The following is a 21,466-nucleotide window of genomic DNA, read 5'->3' as shown; positions in this document are numbered from 1 at the left end:
TTTTTATTTTTTTGTATTGGATCCCATTACATTGTGCCGGTGTACCAAATGTTCATAATGGCCATAACCAGCAACATCAATGTTGTGTGATGACGCCGCTCCTCAATTTGGTCTGAATTCAGCTTACTGTGCTGCACGTTGTCCCTCTAAAGCGGGGTACACACATACTGATAATCAGGACACATTTTTGCACTTTTACCCATTTCAAATCCAAGTCAGCAAAGGTGTCTGGAAGACCATCCTTTGGCGTGGGGGTGTTTTTTAAAGGATTTTTGTTTAGTTGTGTTGAGTGTTTGTATCATGTGTCCCAGAAGACATCACCACGACTAAAAATGAGAAGAAGAGCTTGCAACGGCAATTTAGTTACAAGTTAGCCTAGCTTCTTCTATTTCTTCTACTGGGACTCTTTCTTCTTCTTCTTCTTCTTCGTCTGCACCACGGTGCCTCACATAGGTCAGTCATGGTACAACAACAAACATCTGCATCGAGAGAGGAGACTCGCAATTGTCGTTGGAGATCCGGTTATGCGTGCGGTGTTCTGTTCAGTCAGCACACACTTCCCAAGTTTTTGTTTTTTTTCTTCTCGCCATGCATGGGGTCTCTCTCATTTAAAAAGTCAGTTAAGATGTTAAACATGGGTATGTGTGTACCCTGCTTAAAGGTGTGCCCTGGTTTGACATGAACCTTTATTTACATTTCTTCCCCTGGACAGCTCGCTTGTAGTTTCCTGAGGTCGGCTGTTCTGTCCACTCGGGGAATCACAAGGTCGAGTTCAAGAACTCCAGAAGTTCAGCTCGATTTTTGTCCCGCTGTGGTAAAAACATGTACGTGTGATACAGAGGGAATGGCAACACTTATATAATGAACTAGCTGCAGAAGGAGACTGAACTTACCTGTTTATCTTTTTTTGACTTCTTTACTTTCATCTTTATCTTCTTTCCTGAAATCATGCTGTACTTCCTCCCTTTCTTCCTTTCCTTCAAGTACTGAGGGAACATGCAAGGAGATCTGTCATGTCGCCGTGAGATTCTTAACCACTTAAGTCAGTAACTTACAAAAAGTTAGGGATATTCGGCTTTCGGTTGTCATTTCATTTCAGGATGAACCTAAAATGCATGATAACCTTTGCAAGTGAATTGAATTTGACGACCTCTAAACCTTTGAACGCACACGTCTGACTGTTCGACGTTCCAGGATGTTCTCAGAGGGAAGTGGCCACTGAGTGTCATCGGCAGGTTGCAAGAGAGATACAGAGAGACAGGAAGAGTCACAGAAAGGCATAGGAGTGGGCGTCCTTGGAAATTTGTTGGCCGGTTGCTGGATCGAACAAGCACGTGTGAATTTTGCCATTCAGTTCCTCATTATGGAACAGCAAGCAGTGCAAAAAGTACAAAAGGTCAAACTGAGTTCACCTGTAAACAATACAGTGCATTTTAGGCTCATCCCGAAATTTGATCCGAAAGTCATAAATCCCCAGCTTATCGTGAGTAAGGGGTTATCATTCACAATAGAGTAAAAACAAAACGAAACAAAAACTTGCATGCACAACCTTGGATATCTGAACCGGCCCAGAATCTTCTTCGCCGCCTTTGGATTTCTTTTCCTTTTTACGTTTATGTCGCTTTTCTTTCCTCCCCTTGTGCTGCAAATGAAAAACGACGGCATGTAACACAATACTGACCACTAATGAACAACAACCAGAATGTAGACACATACCTTTTTGGGTTTGTCCTTTTTCCTTTTCTTTGATTGCTTTCTGGACTTACTGCGGGAGTCTAGTAAGAAATGGGTGAATGTGTTTAAGAATAAAGAGGACAATCAAATGGAAGCTTCTAACTTAACACACCGCTGCTTCTGGAGCTACTCCGACTGCTGCTGGACGAGGGTGACGACGATCCCGATGAAGAAGAGGACGCTGAAGACGAAGCCGACGACGAACTGGAGGACGACGACGACGACGAGGAGGAAGAGGACGATCTACTACGGCTGCGTTTACGCTTCTTTTTTTCTCTACCTGCGTAAACAGAACACTGTAGTCTGCGTGCTATAATAGGTGGCAGGTCAGAAAGTCATGCTCGCAGGACGTGATCATGACAGAATTCCCTTTGCTTGTAACTCAGCCACGAAAAATGACGGTTGAGATTATGAACGAAACTGAGACAAAAGATTTGGGATAATGTGTTGCTTTAGCTTTTTTTTCCCCTCCACCCTATTAGCTATGTCAACTAAAGTACAGATAAACCAAATTATTACTAAAACCCACTTCCTGCCCACCGATAACAAACAATCTACCCATAAATAACAGTATGTCGTGTAAATAAATAACAATATCTGACCTTGTATGTAGAGCAGAAATACTAGTAAATCTACTTTAGATGTGACCTAAATGCATATTTTGTTATAGGATCATTTTTAGTAACTCGAGTGACACCAACTGCTGGTGACAAAAACCTTGGGTGTTTACCTTTTAAAATACTTGATAATTCTTTAGCAATGACAAATGCATCTGCAACTACATTTGTAAATGATTCATCTTTTATTTTATTCATTCATTTTAGATTGACGCAGCCTTGCCTCTGCTCTTGTCATCCATCCTGGAGCTGGAACTGGACACTCTGCATTCCGCTTTTGTTGACTGGAAAGGAAGAAGAAGAATATTGATTATTCAAACAAATGGAGAAAAGGAGTCTTTTAAATGTATAATAAGGAAGGGAGGAAATGAGAAGTTACTTTGAGGTGCCGTTTTTACTTTTTTTCCTGTTGTCTCAGGGGGAAGCGGGTTCCAGAGAGCGATAAGTGCGTTTGTTTTGGTTGTACTAGTATTTTTATTTGGGACAACAGGGGTTGGAATTACATTAGCTCAGCATCCTCCATCCCCATTTTGAACTCAGGCTGTTGTTTTGTTGATTTGATGGTATGTTGTTGGTTTCTATTGTTTGATTTGAAATAAACGGGAAAAAATTAAGACAGTCTACTTTATGCAAACAGTACTTATTTCACCGAACATATTTTTTACAAAGTTGCAGTTGGGCTTTTAACACAATGTCCATCCATCCATATTCTACACATACATATATTATTATTACATATTACAACCTTCAGTTAACTTTACACGTATGTTTTTGGAATGTGGGAAGAAATCGGAATACCCAGAAGAAAAACCCATGCAAGCACGAGGAGAACACGTAAACTACACACAAGAAAGCCCAAGTACAGAAATGAAACCCCAACCACAGAACTGTGAGGTGGATTTGTTAACCACGTTAACACCACATAATAATACAAAATAGCAACAAATGTACTAAAATGGTGCAGAGCAGTAGCAGATCCAGATCCATCATTTCATTTTATCATAAATCACAAAACAACACAAACAGTAACAATCTGATCTTATGAGCTGTGACAAAAATAGAAGCATCGGAACATCCATCCATCCATCCATCCATCCATTTTTTACCGCTTATCCGAGGTCGGGTGGCGGGGGCAGTAGCTTTAGCAGGGATGCCCAGACTTCCCCCTCCCCAGCCACTTCATCCAGCTATTCCGGGGGGATCCCGAGGTGTTCACGGGCCAGTCTCCCCAGCGTGCCCTCCTCCCGTACGGTGGGACGTGCCCGGAGCACCTCACCAGGGAGGCATCTGAATCAGATAACCCAGCCACCTCATCTGGCTCCTCTCAATGCAGAGGCGCAGCGGCTCTACTCTGAGCTCCTCCCGGATGACCGAGCTTCTCACTCCATCTCTAAGGGAGAGCCCGGACACCCTGCGGAGGAAACTCATTTCGGCCGCTTGTATCCGGGATCTTGTTCTTTCGGTCACGACCCACAGCTCGTGACCGTAGGTGAGGCTAGGAACGTAGATCGACCGGTAAATTGAGAGCTTCGCCTTAGCACCTTCTTTACCACAACGGACCGATACAAAGTCCGCATCACTGCAGACGCTGCACCGATCCTGTTCCATTCTTCCCTCAATCGTGAACAAGACCCCAAGATACTTGGAGGAGTTCAAGCAACGGAACATGATACATTTTAATAATTTAATCATTTGAATTTAAAGCTGTCTATGACTGCAATAATTCACCTGCAAATATCCGATCCATATCCTCCAAAACAGTTTTGTCTTCTTACGTTAGAAATCAATCGACACCTCTTGTCATATAAAACACTGTTCCAGCTTCTACTACAATGGTCTTTGTCCACAATTCTGCCTATTTGCTCCATTTTTACTAGCATGAATATTATTACTTTACATTTCTTCATAGAACCTTGTTTGGTCTAGTTTGCTGTTGCGCTATTGTTGTGTTTTTTTAATTAATGGATGGGACAATGCACAATCTGGATGTTATCTGGGTGGAACACTTCATATTTGAATATTCAACAATCTTTGGCGTCAAGTTATGGACTCTTACCAAAGCTTAACATAGCAATCCTTGCAACGATACCTACCGATCATGCCAAATCGAGGTAATCTACCTCAACAACTACAACCAGGAGAAATACAAATATACATAAATAAACGAGGGGTGGGGGAAAAAATACCTTTAACGGTTCTAAGCACCAACAGATTGAGACTATTAGCTAACGCCACAGCGCATTTGCATACATTACACACGCAATGCGCTTAATAGATGACAGTATTCGGTACTCACCATGGCAACAGTGCTGTATCGTTTATTATCGAAGACACCTTGACAACGCTACAACGTACATACGTCTAAATGTATTCGCAGTGACGCTCCGTAGGTTAGCATTAGCTAACAGACACAGGAGACATGTTGTATCCCAGCATGCACCGCTGCACGCTTCCTTCACAACAAGGAAGTGGAGTGAAAAAAATCCATGATAAATTAAAAAAAAAATACAAATAAAATAAAACTTCTTTACTGCCACCTGCCAATTCGAAACTAAACATTATAAAAGAGTTGGCTTTAAATGTTGATAGTTTGGGGGCGGTTACACAGAAGGTAAGACGTTTATCATTAGTTAATACATTTTGGTCATTGCAAAAGGATGTATAAATAAGCCTGTAGTGGGGGAATTGAATGCAACGACAACTGCTGTATGCCTTAATCAAACTCATTGTGGAGTTCAGGGACCACATACAGCCTAATTTGATGTCAAAGAGACCACGATAATCACAATACATAATGGTAAGTTTCCCGTTGTTTTAATGCAAAACAAGTACATTAGGAAATTCTTTAGCTTTAATTACTTAAAAAAAATCATTTTACAGAACAACCTTAAATTTCTTTAGAAATAAGAAAATACAATTGACAAAATGAGTTCTTGGACTTAATGTTGGCTTGCTGTTCAGCATTTTTTTTTCATCTATGAATGCAAATTTTTACGCAAGGGAACTGTGTGGATTTGTCGTTTTTACTGCCACCTGGGGACAACCTTAACTATGAAAACAAGTTTTAATACCCATCTCTGCCACTCGCTGCCAACCTGTCAGGTTCTGTACCCAGAACTCTCGCCCAAAGTCGTGACCCTAATGAGGACCCCCACTGTACAAGATGTCTTTGGTAGTTTTTCACAATGACCCCCACAAAACACACACGTCTGCATTAATGTACAAAACATTTATTATTGCAGTGTTAGTACATTATACAAAAACATGTAGCACTGTGTAAAAATACAAATCTTTGATGCTTTTCATTGTTTTAGGCATCGAACATAAATTGTCAAAATGAAAGTTGATGACTAACTATGAAATGTAGTCAGTTTGATCTCACCCGCAGCACTTTTTTTTTTGGTCATGAAATGTAACACACACACACAAAAAGATTCATTTGTGTCACAGAATGGTGGCAGGATGTATTATGTACGAAAACACATTCCTCTTGTTATCTAAAGACATCTGGAAAAATCTAATTCCTGTACCGGTTCTTTTTTTACACTGCAGAGCTACAACCAAACCGACCATGTCCATCCATAAAAGTGTGAACTTGTATGTACAGAGAAGAATACATTTGATATAATAAAACAAACTTTAACAAAATGAGCCTCAGTGTAGACAGACAGACAGACACACACGTACACACACGTTGGTTCCTCACAGGAACATTGTTCTTCGAAAGATAAAGTCACAAGAAGCTGTGTTCCATCCCTGTCTTTCCCCAAAGTGTAACTCATGTGAAAGGATAACAGTGCTTGAAAGCAAAAAATACACCCTGTACTAATATGTAAAAACAAAAAAACATGCTTCTAGGTTTATTTAAGTAAATAAAGAAAAGGTTTACAGGTGTTGCTGTGTTCCAACATTGTGTGATAATTCACTTGTCAACTGTTGATTTCAGTGTTAAAAAAAAATAAAATGAAAACACATCCCTGAAGGTTAATTTGATACAATGTAATTTTTAAGGGAAAGGCATTTTACTACATGTGTGTGATGTAAGATAAAAAAACTGAATTCAACATAACATCTTTATATGAATTAACAATTGTCTCCATGGATGTGGCTTCATTTCCCATCGCTGCACGCTGTGCTTCTATAGATAACAATCTACTGTAATTGAAATTAAATCAACAGCATATATACTGGCTGCAACCATATAGAGCGCACAAATTTGCCTCCTGTTTCAATTTCATACAATCGGCTAAATTCTTGACGATCAATTAACTGACTAATTATGTCTACACCTAGTATTTGAAAACGATTACATTTTAATGTCTCAACTCACACTGAACTGCAATTAAGAGCATTGTGGAGCAATAATAATCCCTGCTATGTTTTTTTTTTCTTCATTCCAATTTTTAAACATCTGCTTTGTTCTTCGAGTGATCTGCGTGAGCCAAGCTCTCCTCATTCTCCTCTTCCTCCGCAGGGACCTGGAAAAGAAATATTTCACAAATATATAAAGCTGTCTTCTTTATCCTGAAAGGCTGCATGTGCATAATAGAGAGAGCAGCTACTGACTGTTATATTAATATTCAGGTACTACCCTGGATACAGAGCAAATATTGGCCTGAATTTCAAGTTTAATAATGTGGAATATTACTCTCTTAGAACTACAATCTTTGAAACGAAGTAGGATTTCTTACCTCCCAGTAAAGAGAGTCATCGAAGCAGTTCTGGTCAGGAGGTTGTCCCCAAATAGGCAGCTTCATTATTAAACCTGTGAAATAAGAGAAACACTTTTTAAGTCAACCTGGATTTGCTCTTCTCAGGTAACTATTTTGTCACAAATCAAACCAAATAGTATACATTGAAATACAGTACACCCGCTTAATCTAATGTTGCCTTTACAAGGATGCTCAGTTTTTACTAACTCTTCCAGAGAGTCAGTGTTCATTGCGAAGGCCCTCTTGGACTGCATGATTCATAAGAGGAACATGCCCGAAAACTCAACAATTTAGATTTGAAACATCTTTTAGTGGCTCCCAAACAAGACCCTTCAGATTTCGCTCAGTAGCTCCACCTGGAAAGTTGTAAATACAACAGTTTCAGTTTCACCGATCAACACAAAAGTGAGCGCACATGACTATCATGACGAGATGCATGAAAAGGTCTCTAGGAACCCTGCCTGAAATTGAACAAGAAGTTAGCTATTTGGGTTTGAAGCAGCTATTTTGAGGCTAATTCCATGGCAAACTTGGAATTCCAGGGAATTTGTCCAAAATTTGGCCATTATGAGAGATCCCTCCACGCAAAAACAGATCTGCTGCTTTCATTTTGCCAAAATCATAAATCATCGGACTTAGTGAATGTGTAATTCCACAATTTACCCTCTAGGGAGAGCAACATCAATAAGCATCCTTTTTACTAGGTTACTTTACTTTGTAAACAACAATTGTACTTTCATATCCTTGTGAATTTAGAATTCATTAGAAAAGTTTGAAAAAGTCCGCTGGGATGTGTTGTTGTTGTCAGTTAGTATTGCATTAGGTAGAATTTTGATTCAACGCTTGTCTTGGATCTTATTTTGCTTTGCAGACACTTTCTCATCTCCACCCACCTGTGATAGCCCCTCCGACCAAAGCGAAACCGAGGGACGAAGCCAAGGCGGCGGCTTGCATGGTGGCTTGCCCTCTAAAGGTGAACAGTCGGTAATTAACAAACCACAAACAAAACAGAACCATATTTGAAAGCTCGCATTGATTGAACCTTACCCATCCTTTTTCCCCAAAGCCACAGCCACGATGCCAGCCAAGCCTCCGAGGATGCCCGGCATACCGTGTAGATTGTGCACACCGCAGGTATCCTGGATGCCCAGATTAGATGCCAGAACAGGCTGCAGAGAGAACAGAAAATCGTATTTTAAATTGAATACTAACAATGTATGTACGTGCTTAATCAGTTGTCATTTCCAAACTCACAGTCAGGTACTTGAAGCCCAGTGTGGAAATGATGCCAGCCACTAATCCGATCAGCATCGCCCCAAAGGGCCCAATGCTCATGTCGGCACACGTTCCCACGGCGACGCCACCGGCCAGTGTGGCGTTCTGAATGTGCACCTGTATAATTTAGATGTATTGGCAAAAAAAGGTAAAACATATGCTCCGCTGAAGTTGAAGTCACAATTCAGCGGCACGAAGGTTGTCTGACCATATCCAGTTTTCCTTTGTGCTCCACCAGGCTGGAGATGGCGTAGGCGGAGAGTACGCAGGCGGCCAGGGAGAGGTAAGTGTTGATCACCGCAGTGAGCTGGGTGAAGCCCGGGTCGGCAATGGCTGAGTTGAAACTAGGCCAGAACATCCAGAGGAACACGGTCCCTGTTCAAGAGAGGTAAACTCAGTTCATCTCATTTCATAGCAAATTCCAAAATAGAAGGGGCAGCAGTAACTCATTTTAGGCCAAACAGTTAACAGTATGTAATGCGGTTTAGGTTGCTCGACTGAGGCCTTTTAGATTCCCCCCAAAATAACATCTACAGTATCTATGAAGTGTGTTTAAACTGCAAGGACATTTGTGTCCACTAGATGGAGTTAATTAACAACAAGCAGGCTGTGGAAATTTGGACCCCAATCTAGGAAAATTGACAAATGACTTTCAGTAGTAGGTAGGAGCTTGTCTTTTACATTACCAATCATAGCAAACATATCAGAATGGTAAACAGAGCCGTCATTCTCGTGCCCGTTCCTCAGACCGGGTCGGTAAAGAACTCGAGCCACGGCCAAACCGAAATAGGCTCCGTAGGCATGGATGATCATGGAGGCCCCCACGTCATTAGCCTGGAAAGAAAAGTGAATTGTTACAATGTTGCAATGTTTCTTAATTGCTGTGCTAGGCGACGTCTCCTCTCACATGTACATGCCGTAGAAATAGGAGTTTAGGACTGATTCTACGTATGACGACGGAAATTTAGATGATTTGCCTAATGACGTCCGGCAAGTAAAAACTCGAGGTAGAGAAATAATTATTTTTCTCAATCTCGACGTTCAGTTCAACGACGTTCAACAGTTGAATCGACTCTACTGATTGATATTCTAGTTCCATTATATATACATAGTGATACACAAAATGAGGATTATATTCCTGTAATGGTTGTTTGCAGAATGTGAACCCACCCGCATGACTTCTGCCACCAGATGCTCGTTGATGGAGAAGATGCTGATTTCCAGGATGGTCATGATGAGCAACTGTACGGGACTGGTTTTACCAAGAACTGCTCCGAAGGAGATCAGGACTGTGGCTGTACTGAAGTCCGCATTGATGATTCTGCAATGCGAGAAGACGAGTTGTTAAGAAAACAACTAAGAAGCGTAAGTGTGAGCGATGCAAGTAGGTTTTCAACAGCGGTCATCTAAAATTTACAGCAACTTGCTATGGGAAATTTAAAGACGCACGACGTCATTCAAATAGTTATTATAAATTCCTGTTAATTTGCACCACGTTAGATACGTGTGCAGGAGGTCCAGAGGCGCTGGCCTTACTTAAAGATGTTGATCTTAATCTTGCCGTCATCCAGGTGCCATACGCCCTGCATGAGGAGGCCCCACTGCAGGCCGAAGGCGGCCAGTAGCAGGTTGATGCCCACGCTGCTGAAGCCATATCGCTTTAGGAAGGTCATCAAGAAGCCAAAGCCGATGAAGATCATAACGTGGACATCCTGGAACACTGAAGACACGCAGGAAAGGAGGTAAGTGGTTTGTCGCCACACATAACCGCTCGGCGGCGGTGATATTGGAATAGATGGAACACTTTATTATGTGATGTGTTCAATTCAAAACAGACCTCACGCTATTAATTTCCTGCACACTCATTTGAGCTGTTGAAATAATTTATTGGGCGCTGGTGGGGATCCCAGGAGTCATTTCCTTACAAAGGAGCTGTTTTATCAGCTGTGACCTGTTGGCTTGAAAAGCAATTCAATCACACACTCAATGAGATAAAGCTCCCGCTGTTCCAGTCGAGTTAGCGCCGTTGCTCTGCTTCTATGAAGAGCATATGATCCTAATATGCTTAGATGGGGTATGGGAAAGTGTCATTTTTGGAAAAACGAAGCATCTTATTGTAGTGTGTAGCATGTTTTTTTCACTCATACTTGGAGACTTCGATTGAAAAAAACTAAACAAAATAACAATACTCCAATCACAAGGAAGGAAGGTCAGTGCTGATGATGGGATGAGGAGTGTTCCCTCAAAGACAGGAAATTGAAACCTTCAGTTTAATATGATGAGCTCCATCCATGGAAATAACATTAGACCAGAAAGACAATAGAAGTACTTTCCTTTTACTATAACACATTTAATGGCAGCCAATATTGTCTAAACAGGACCCCAGCAGTCCATGATTTGTATGTGATTGCTTGCTCAGAAGGTGTTGAAAGGCGACAATGTTTAGCGCTTCTGCGCAAATTACGAAATCTGAGATGCATGCATGTTTGCCATATACAGTGGAACCCCACATACTTGTGGTTCGGCACCCACGGATTCACCTATCCACTGATTTTTGTTTTTTTTCCAATTGTAAAATGTTTTTTTCCCCAATTATTTGTTTTCTAATATTTTTCTTTTTTTTTTCTTTCTTTCTTTGGGGGAACCAACCCTGAAAACGCTTAGTGGCAGTTTATGCCTGCTTATTCAAGAATTTTGGGGGTTTGTGTGTGTTTGTGTGTATGTATGTGTGTGTATGTGTGTGTATGTATATATATGTTTATATGTGTATATATATTTGGGCTGTTGATTCGAATTGGGATTCAAGTGGACCTGAAAAAGTGACAGGCGCAAAACCAGCCCCGGTTCTACCTTTGGCCACCGTACAGCGATGGATCCTGGTTTAAGTAAGCCATTTTAAACTAAAAAGAAAAATATTTCGGCAGTCAGAAGTGGCAGCCAAAACGCGCCAGCCTACTCACTTTCTGATTCAATAGACAGTTATCAAATAACCAAATTAGATTTTTTTTATTAGTTGGACTATGACAGAATTTTATTTCAAGTTAGTACAAGGAGTAACAATTCCATATATTAACACGGCCATTGTCCACGTTAGCGGTCTAAACTGTCAGTCTGGCCTCTTTAAAACAGAACAGTTGTTCTCCAGAACTTTGAATAATTGGAATTACTTCAGCTTTACTGATATGTTTGCATTTCTCCTCCTCAAACTCATAGCAAACAACCACTCAGGTACAAAGCAAATCAGTAAAGCAGCCACACAAGTTGTACCAGTAATACAATTGGAAAACAGCCATCCAACCATCCATTTTCTGTGCCGCTTATCCTTACTAGGGTTGCGGGTGAGCTGGAGCCTATCGCAGCTGACTTAGAACTGGTCGTCAACCAATCGAAGGACACGCATAGACAAACGGCCATTCATACTCACATTCACACTTACAGACAATTTAGAGTCTTCATTGAACATGTTTTTTTGGAATGCGGGAGGAAGTCGGAGTACCTGGAGGAGAACATGCAAACGGCACACAGGAAGGCCGAAGCCCCAGTTTGAACGCTGTAAATTCATCCTTGCAAAATCAAAAATAGCTGCATGTCTTAGTGCTTGTAGTTTTTTTTTTATGTAAGCTTAAAGTAGCTAAATTGACACTAAGTATATACGTTGTATTAATATGTAGGTGATATTCATAGCTGCACATTTATTAGTGGCCAGTTTACCAATTCATGGATGGAAAATGGAATATTACGTTTGAGATGTAGTTTCATTACAGATGTGATTGCAAACAAAAACAAAAGTGCAAATGGTTACATTTGCATTACAAATGCAATTATAGTTCAAAAAAAGATAACTTTTTTTCCATTTACAAAAAATAAATGTATTTTATTTTTTGCATTTTGACCACCCTTAACAATGTAGTTTGAGCAGCGCACCGAATGTAAGGCGCTAAAGTTGGGAGGAAGCCACAGTGTCTGGCGTCACGCCCAGACGTTAGGTAACGCTCACCAGTCGAGATTCCCCCCCTTGGAGATGAATGCAGTGCGCTATGAATGTAAGGAAGGATGCTTGAAATCATTTTGCGTCATAAAAATATCATTATTTTCCCTCATTTGATTGTTATTCAATTTCTCACTAGTTGTGTGTCCTATTTTTACATTACTGACTTACAGTGTGTAGAATTATGTGCATAATTAGATATTAAATAGGAAACAGGGAGTCTTGAATATTAACTGCAGCCCACAGGTATTGAGTGGGTCATCATAGTTAATTTCAAATGAACTATTAAAGAATTATAACATTTGAAGCAAAAACATGCTTGAAATTCTGCAAAAATAATGCCATGCTGCACTCAGCTTATCTCTGTGGTTCACATTTGCCACACCCAACTGTGATCATGCAGTCACTCCAGTGCAAGAGCTGCAGATGTAGTGCGCAGCATCACTAGAAATGTCTCAAATTATCTTTCTTCAAGAGCATTTTTTTCAACATTTCTCCATGACTACATGCAACCCAACACTTGACCGTGCGGAAGTATTTTGTTGCTGCATGGGAATGATGAGGCATGAGTGGATGGAGGGGAGTGCGACCATGTGACTTCTCTTATTGCACTCAGCAGATCTGCACCAAAACAAACAGTCTCTATTTTTGTTTTCTTCTAATTGGTCACTTACAGTGATACATATAATTCACATTACTCTAATCAAAAAGCGAACATATTTGGCCTCTCCCAGATTAGATTTCACGGATTAGATAATAATACCCAAAACTTGAAAAGTTGGGAAAAGCGAGTGAATCACTGAAAATGGAAACAAGTCACATTGACTCAGAAAATTGGAAAAAAGAAAAAAAATGATTAAAACATTTTGGGGGATAAAGCATAACCAGTGGGCTGCCGCATAACTTCATATTAACCCTTTATAGTTCACTCACTGAAATAAAACAAAACATTTCTTCCCCTATTTTGATTACTTTTTAGTGTTAACTATATATTATAATTTCACTTATAATACTGACATACTTAGTCTTATATATCACATTTGAAAAATGAATTCTTATTTGATTGGCTCAACAGAATTACTTATCGTAAGTCTTGTGGCAGCCAATTCAACTTGTGTATTGACGATGGTTCCTTGCCTTTTAAAGGGCCGCAAAACATACGATGTGAACAGAAAGCAATAATGTTTGCCCTCTTCAGGTTTAGTGACACACATACCGCATCAGAGCATCCCTCAGCAATCCAGTAGCACCAGTTAGACTTACTGGGATAGAGCTCCATTTCCGGCCGGTGGTTGCCCGTGTCGTTGCCGCCGTGCGCATCGTGGCCGTGAGCTTTGCCGTCATCGTAAACCACAAAGACTGCAAACAGGATGATGGTGATAACTTCCAAACCCAAGGCCACGATGGAGAACTTGAGTCTCATGTTGGTGGCGTACGCAGGCATCCCGAGTCCCACTCGAAATAGTTGTCTGTCTGTGGCGCTTGCACACACATCCACATACACACACACACACGCGCGCTCGCGGGTGGTTAACGGGCCTGCTGTCTGACTGAGTGAAGGGAGGGAAGAAAGCGGCGTCTGCTTTTAAACTGATGCCAAACTTTGGCGTGACCAATGACGGAGCAGAGGTCTTGGGCCTCCTGGATGCTGAACACCCACCCCGCTTCTTTCCATCCCCCCTCGTGCATTTACGTACAGGGATGGGTTTCCTCTCTCTGGATGACTGACGCGACAAAGGCAAAAACCAAAGTGTAACGACTCCCAGTGTTGTAGTATACACTTTACACCTAATGTAACTTCTTCTCCACTAGTGTTGTGGATTTATTAATATAGCTTAGTACAGATTGGTGTAACAAAGAACCAAAGGAGAAAACATTGTGAATTTTCTTTTTCTGTTCCCCTTTTTCCATAAACAATAACAATAATAATAACACACATATTGCGCAGTTTATGTAGCAATATAAATATGCAAAACCTTTCCATGTAGCAAGTTAAATATCAGATTTATTTTTTAAACATACTAACAATCATGTGCTGATGTTAGACTGTGATGGTTGACTCCATCTTTCTGTTTAATATTCACAGGTCTTTTTTGTTTCAAATTTACAACCCCAAAATTTGCTTTGAAGCTGCCAGACTGAATACGAATTCTAAAATTTTCGAAGGGAACGAATATTGATAGCAGATCTTGAGCTGTTAGACGGTTAAGATACACATAAAACATACGTCCATGGTACACTGAATATACACACCGCTGTTGAAATGCCATATTTATCTGATCTAAATATACATACAGTATAAATATATGTATATATGTATATATATATATATATCTCGTGCACAACCCCCTTTACATTTTCAATTGGATTTAGGTCTGGGCTCCGACTGGCTTTAATCTTCCTCTGGTGAAGCCATTCTTTTGTTGATTTGTATGCAAGCTTGGGATCATTGTCTCGTTTAAAGCTGAAATTCCTCTTCAGCTTTCTGAACGGCATCTGAAGGTTATACGACCAAGTATAATGGATACAGAACTGTTAAAATCAGCCTTTTGCATTCCGTGATTATCAGTTGGACAAGAGGAGAGAGTAATTAATAATCCAACTCTGTCATGCCAAGTGATGTACATCGGTTGCTACAAGCCACACTGTGAGCAAATAGTTTTGTTTGTAAGCCTGCCTGCACGACGACCGAGATGATCACATGGAAAAAAAAGTGTCTTCCTTTCTACTGGTCAAGGCTGAGGTGAAATGTGAAATTGAAAAGACATTTCTGGTAAATTCTGTTTTTGTGTTATGTTGAATGGAATGCACACTTTGGCTGATAGTGAGACCTTCATAGGCACTTGCGTAGATTGGAATCACTCCTTCACCATCCAGTGTTGTTCTTGAGGTATCATTACATACTGTACATGCCTGCATTTCCTTTCCCACTTTCCCAGGCTGACAGCTCTGTTTGGACCCACTGGTTCTGGATTCACAGCTCCCACAGTGGGCTCGGGAAAAACAGTAAGCCAAATTAGCCCAAGTGCAGAGGTCTCTCCTTTTTGGGCCTAGAGACTTTCATGAAGTCTCTAGAAGTAGTGTAGTTAATCAATGCCAACAACACATTTCTGTTTGTTTTGGAGCGTTTTTCCAAGTGTATTTGGGAAATGACTTCCAAATGTTGAGAGATAGCCGAAACACTTATTACTCCATGAATGCACACACTGACGTTTTTCTGTGATATTTGTCAGTGTGTGCGTGTATTGTTTTAAAGACAAGCTTGAACTGCAGGATTTATGGTCCACTTACCACAGTCATTCATCCTTGACTGTGACAGTTACGTGCGGATTGTTTTGAACTCTTTTAATTGGATCTTACTTTATTCATAACAAAATAAACAGTCCTTTTTCATTATCCAATTTTGACAACCATTATTGCTCCCCTTGTAGAACCGCCAATAAACCTCCAACTGTCGCAAACTTTGGTTAGTATCATGTTTACTGAACATTTTGTAGGAACCTGCTAAATGAAAGAAAGTGGAAAAGTCGACTTTTTATTTGTTTGGATTTAGAATTCATTTTTCTCGTAGGCGCTAATGGAAATGGAATTGTTCTGTTCCAGGGTCAAATTGCAACCATCATAAAACTTACAGTATCTAGGCAATGTTTTAAGGAAATTTTTCATATTTCTAACTATTGCACATTGAATAACTTCTACCCATCCATTTTCTACACCGCTTATCGTTACTGGGGTTGCGGGTGCGCACCCTAGAAAGAACCTATCCGTGATTAACATGAAAGGTATTACTGGCTCAATTCTTCACATTGGTCTTCTATAGCATACTGTACGCATGCATGCAAGCTTGTTTACTCCACACCTTGCCAGCTGCTCAAACAGTCACGGTGGCGACGCTTTCAGCTGCAGAGTCAGTTCTGTTTCCCAAGAGGTATGGCGAGCACTTAGGAGCAACAACAATACACCTAGCATTGAACCATACATGTCATTTAGGAGGCCTGCAGCTCTGCTTTGAAACCTGCAACCAATTGAAAGCAGAAGTGAAAATGCATGTGTTTCCCACACAGGACTTCAAAAGGATCTATAGTATCTCACTTGGAGAAGAAATTGTCTCCAGTCATTAATCAAATTGAATTGAGCAGAAATCACCCACGTCGTAATAAAAACTGTGTGCGCCATCCGACACATGTTGGCTTTCCATAATTGATTAACGTAGAGACTGCCTAGAACGGGCCTGGAATGTGTCTGTCACAACAACGGCTTCTGGGTCGTATCGAGAACATACATAAGTAGGCATCCTCCTAAGTGAGGAATGTTGTGTTGACCCCCGGAGGATCTACGTGCGCTGCTTCACACGAACACACAGCAGCCATATCTAGCAAGGAGGACCCCGCATAAGGCCTTCCTGCTCCTCAGTAGGATGACGTTTAAGTACTATATGGGTTGCTGACAATCTTTTATAACTTTTGATCACATCAATCTGCTTTACTACTTTTTCACTTTTTTCAGTTTTGAATCAAGAAGCAATTAGAAGCAAGGCTCGTAAAGCACTAAACCTCCATTTGACCCGCACATCTGGTTTGTTAAAGCTTCTCCGGTAAATGTCCCAATTGAATGAAGTGTGCTTCAAGTGGTGAGCCATCAGAAGGCTGCCATGCTGTTTGTACAGTAAGATTCATCTCTGCACCAGATGGACCAAAGAACATGTGTCCTACTGTATGTTGTGTAATGTCACTTTGAGAGCGGACACAAAAGAATGGAGTGCATATAGGAATGATTGATTGTTTTTTTCCCGCAAATGTGGGCTCTAGAGCGGGCGGGGCTCAGAGTGAAACGAGATAAATAACTCAACTGCTTTACCGGAATGTACAGTTCATGACATGCAGCTATTCAAACTAATAAAACAGTACTGAGGTATTTCTCCTCTTTGTCCCATTTTCGTGACACCGAGGCCAGCCAGACACCGAGCGACGCAGCCGAAAGCAACTGCAGTGGACCATAGCAAAAAATTACAGTCAGCAACTTTTTCGTACACGAAGTGATTGAGCACCGCCCGTTGACAGACGCGTTGCAACGGAAAAAATGCTTTCTTGGTTTTGAGGCTCCATGTACAATAAACTGTACTGTATTATATTTTTTTTACTGAACAACAAAAACATTGTCGATTGTCAAGGAAAAAGCGGATGGCCGCAAAGTAGGAAACAGGTGAGACTAAGGAGAGGGTGTGAATATTTTCTGCCGCTTTTGACAATGATTGGTCACCCTATTTACATTGATCGCATTTCGGCGACAGAGATTCCATGCCTTTCTAGTCACAAGTACTTATGACATTATTAATATAGTTAACTACTATTGTAAAACACAATCAATATACTGTATACTCTATATTGATACGGCTTGGAGGCGGCTGTCGGCTGGGTGGTTCTCGTGTACACTTAAAACCGGGAAAATGGGTTTTTTTCTGTTTAATACTATATATATATATATATATATATATATATATATAGTATATATATATATATATATACATATATATATATATATATATATAATTTTTATTGAAGTGTATGCAAAGGCACTTACATATACAAGGGTACATTGGTGTCAGTATAAAAAAATATTTGGATACACCAATTAAGCATGACTATGTATTTTTATGAACAAATAATCGCTCAAAAAATCTAATTCCTGCATTTACCAGGCAGTGTAGAGGGGCTCCTGAAACAAGTTCCTACTAGGAAAAAAACATGCACATCAAGTAATTCTTTTACTCTTTTATGATTAATTATTAAATATTGCACACATTTGGGTTGTATGAATTTGTGAGAGAAGGCCGGGTATACAATTGTCCTAAATGTCTTGCAAAGGGAAGATGAACAATTAAGACTTAAGGGAAATAAGCATTCTAATCCACCCTCTGATTTATAAATTATTTAAAGACTGTGTCCTTGTACTTAGAATCTCTTTACACTGTGTACTCTGCGCTACAAATTTCCCGTAGAGGTAGTAAAAATATATTGTATCAGACTTGCCATGACTTCACCTTTCCAATACAAACCAATGTAGCCAGTTCCAAGCAGACATACAAGCAACTTCCTTAAATAACAGCCGATTGTTTTCTTTACTGTTTAAACTTTAGTGTTAGATTCTTTTCAGGGGTCACATCAGATGTGGATGCAGTCCAATTCACATGTTACACCCAACCAACATTTGGCATGCAGTTTGGAGTAGGAACTGACCTAATTAAACATAATGCATAAACTGACCTCAACAAACATAGTAATACTGTACAACCTGGTTTAACTTAGATGTTAAACTACTGTTAAGGATGAGGTACATGATCACGTCCATCCACTGAATTGCCATGTAAAAATATACCAGTTTCTCCTTCACTGTCCGTCACCTTATCGTGGCGGAGGGGTTAGTGTGTCCTGGGGCTTTACATCCCTGGCAGGGTCACCCATGGCAAACAGTTCCTCGTTTAGGGACCAGACAAAAGACAGCTCAAATGACCGCTTATGATAATGAAAATAAATGGACCTAGGTTTCCCTTGCCCGGACGCGGGTCACCGGGACACCCCTCTGCAGTCCGGCTTGAAGGTTATGATTGGATTGTAAGTAATTATTTCGCGCAGCGGCGTAGGAATATGACATCACGCTACATAAGAAGGCACCCTCAATTATTACTAGACTTTCATTTGATTGCTTTATAATTATGACCTCAAAGTGCTTTTCATAAAATATTTTTTATAATTATGTCTCTACTTAGGTGAGTGATACATTACTGTGCATTCCGACTTGGACTGAGGAACCCCAGTACATTCCAGGCTATGCTAGGCTTGCTGTTGTCACTTTGTAAAGAAACACTACGAACATCCTGATAAGCGTTATATGCACAAACAGCAGCATCAACAACATCCTATTCCACTTCCTGTTTTGGTTGTGACATAAGGATTGTTTTCACAAAAACAGCAACAGTGTTGTTTTCCACAACATGAACCAGACGTGGCAAAAGTACTCACACTCTGTACTTAAGTTCAGATACTGTAAAAAAAAAAAAAAAAAAAAAGTACTGGTTGCACTCCTGCACTGAAGTAAAAGTAAAAAAGTACAGACTTTACTAATGTTGTGCACTGAGTAACCATAAAGGCTGGTTGAGTCTCTTTTGGCAGCAATAACCTCAACCAAACGTTTCCTATAGTTGCAGATGAAACATGCACAACAATCAGGATGAATTTTAGACCGTTCCTCCTTACAAAACTACGATACATGGAATGTGTGGTGTGACTAGCTCTCTTGAGGTCGTGCCACAGCATCTCAATCGGGTAGAGGTCAGGACTTTGACTGCACCACTCCAGAACACATACAGTATTTTATTCTTCTGAAACCATTCTATTGTACATTTGCTTCCGTATTGTAGATCATTGTCCTGTTGCAACACCCATCCTCTTTTGAGCTTCAACTGTTGGACAGATCACCTCAAGTTCATCTGCAAAAGTTCTGGATAAACTTTTCACTTTTCCATTGATGATGGCATGCTGTCCAGGCCCTGAGAGAGCAAAGCATGCCCATACCATGATGCTCTCTCCATCATGCTTCACAGTAGGAATAAGGTTTGTATGTAAACATGCAGTGCCATTTTCCTCTACACATGGTGTTGTGTGTTCCTTCTGAACAATACAACTTTGGCTTCATCTCTCCACAGAATGTTTTGCCAGTAGTGCTGTGGAACATTCAACTGCTCTTTAGCAAACTTCAAATACGTAGAATGTTTTTTTTAGACAGCAACAGCTTGCTCCTTGGTGTTGGTGTCTTAAGTACTTATATCAGCTGTTTTGTACCAAGCATGTGTCCACTGGAATACCGAGGATGATAGGAATTATTACACTCCTCTTTTACCTACCCCACCTTCCCCTACTGTGTACATACTCCAAACCACGTTTCCTGTGTCAGGAGCTAAGGGGAACAGTTCCCCATCTTGATAAGCAAACTTGTAGTTTATCAGTGTGGTAAATGTTCGTAATCAAGAACAATCGCAAGCTCTCATTATTGTAGTAGCCATTTATGCTATGGACACTGTACGGTTATCTTCCTTGTTTATGCAAACCACATAGTTTGTAGGATTGCCCATCCTTCCATCCATTTTCTGAGCCGCTTCTCCTCACTAGGGTCGCGGGCGTGCTGGAGCCTATCCCAGCTATCATCGGGCAGGAGGCGGGGTACGCCCTGAACTGGTTGCCAGCCAATCGCAGGGTACATATATACAAACAACCTTTCACACCTACGGGCAATTTAGAGTTGTCAATTAGCCTACCACGCATGTTTTTGCGATGTGGGAGGAAACTGGAGCGCTCGGAGAAAACCCACGCAGGCACGGGGAGAACATGCAAACTCCACACAGGCGGCGCCGGGGATTAAACCCCGGTCCTCAGAACTGTGAGGCAGACGCTCTAACCAGTCAATTACCGTGCCACTTTGGAGGATTGCCTCAGTTTTTAATTATTTGTACTGAAATAATAGCACACTATCAGAATTATGCCTAAATTAACATCTGTGGAAGAATGTTAATGGACAAGATTCCAATGCTGCATTCCACGAAACTGGGAAATTTCACTCCTTCAACAAGCGAAAGTAGAATGGAATGCTGTTCAAAGTCACACAGTTCCTATTTAGAAGTTTTGACTTCAAAGTGTTCCAGAAGAAAATGTGTTTTTTCGTGAAGCGTCAATTAGACCAAAACCTAATCTGCTTTTGGCTGGCATGAACATTTCTCATCACAATTTCCAAATAACTTAATGCACATCAATTTACATTGGAAACAGTTTATATTATATTATGAGTAGTATTACAAATGCATTCAGATACATGTAGTATATATATATATATATATATATATATATATATATATATATATATATATATATATATATATATATATATATATATATATATGTATACATTGAAACATTGATTTGTGGGCATTACAAATCCAGTAAACCATACTTGCAGTGCCCGAAGTTATGCCCCATAAGACAGATAAATTAGACGTATCTGTTTTGTTGGGTGCACTGTATATTGACATTTAACACAAACTCCATCCATCCATCCATTTTCTGAGCCGCTTCTCCTCACTAGGGTCGCGG

General features: G+C 40.5%; 2 protein-coding genes across 3 annotated transcripts; both read right to left on the bottom strand.

Annotated features, from left to right (window-relative positions):
* On the bottom strand, positions 1 to 4,801 carry si:ch211-22i13.2 (uncharacterized protein LOC553945 homolog). Of its 2 annotated transcripts, XM_061753962.1 has the most exons (8): positions 4,648 to 4,797; positions 2,731 to 2,929; positions 2,575 to 2,635; positions 1,847 to 2,014; positions 1,717 to 1,775; positions 1,550 to 1,642; positions 894 to 986; positions 1 to 809 (listed from the first exon to the last, which is right to left on the bottom strand). In XM_061753962.1, exons 3-8 carry the CDS (start codon positions 2,591 to 2,593, stop codon positions 759 to 761), a joined length of 483 nt encoding a protein of 160 aa, XP_061609946.1. In that variant the 5' UTR covers positions 2,594 to 2,635; positions 2,731 to 2,929; positions 4,648 to 4,797; the 3' UTR covers positions 1 to 758. The 2 variants fall into 2 exon arrangements, with proteins under 2 accessions (XP_061609946.1, XP_061609945.1); XM_061753961.1 differs by lacking the exon at positions 2,731 to 2,929 and having other exon boundaries at positions 4,648 to 4,801.
* Positions 4,802 to 5,565: 764 nt separating this feature from the next.
* rhag (Rh associated glycoprotein) lies at positions 5,566 to 13,907 on the bottom strand. The gene is made up of 10 exons (XM_061753958.1): positions 13,590 to 13,907; positions 9,875 to 10,058; positions 9,509 to 9,659; positions 9,025 to 9,172; positions 8,547 to 8,713; positions 8,318 to 8,455; positions 8,111 to 8,232; positions 7,957 to 8,030; positions 7,043 to 7,116; positions 5,566 to 6,829 (listed from the first exon to the last, which is right to left on the bottom strand). Exons 1-10 carry the CDS (start codon positions 13,768 to 13,770, stop codon positions 6,755 to 6,757), a joined length of 1,314 nt encoding a protein of 437 aa, XP_061609942.1. The 5' UTR covers positions 13,771 to 13,907; the 3' UTR covers positions 5,566 to 6,754.
* Between the last annotated feature and the right edge of the window lie 7,559 nt (positions 13,908 to 21,466).

Source organism: Phyllopteryx taeniolatus, chromosome 18 (genome assembly GCF_024500385.1).
Source record: "Phyllopteryx taeniolatus isolate TA_2022b chromosome 18, UOR_Ptae_1.2, whole genome shotgun sequence".
Taxonomy (NCBI): domain Eukaryota; kingdom Metazoa; phylum Chordata; class Actinopteri; order Syngnathiformes; family Syngnathidae; genus Phyllopteryx; species Phyllopteryx taeniolatus.
Note: the sequence above shows the minus strand (reverse complement) of the source record. Positions and strands in the feature narration are given on the sequence as shown.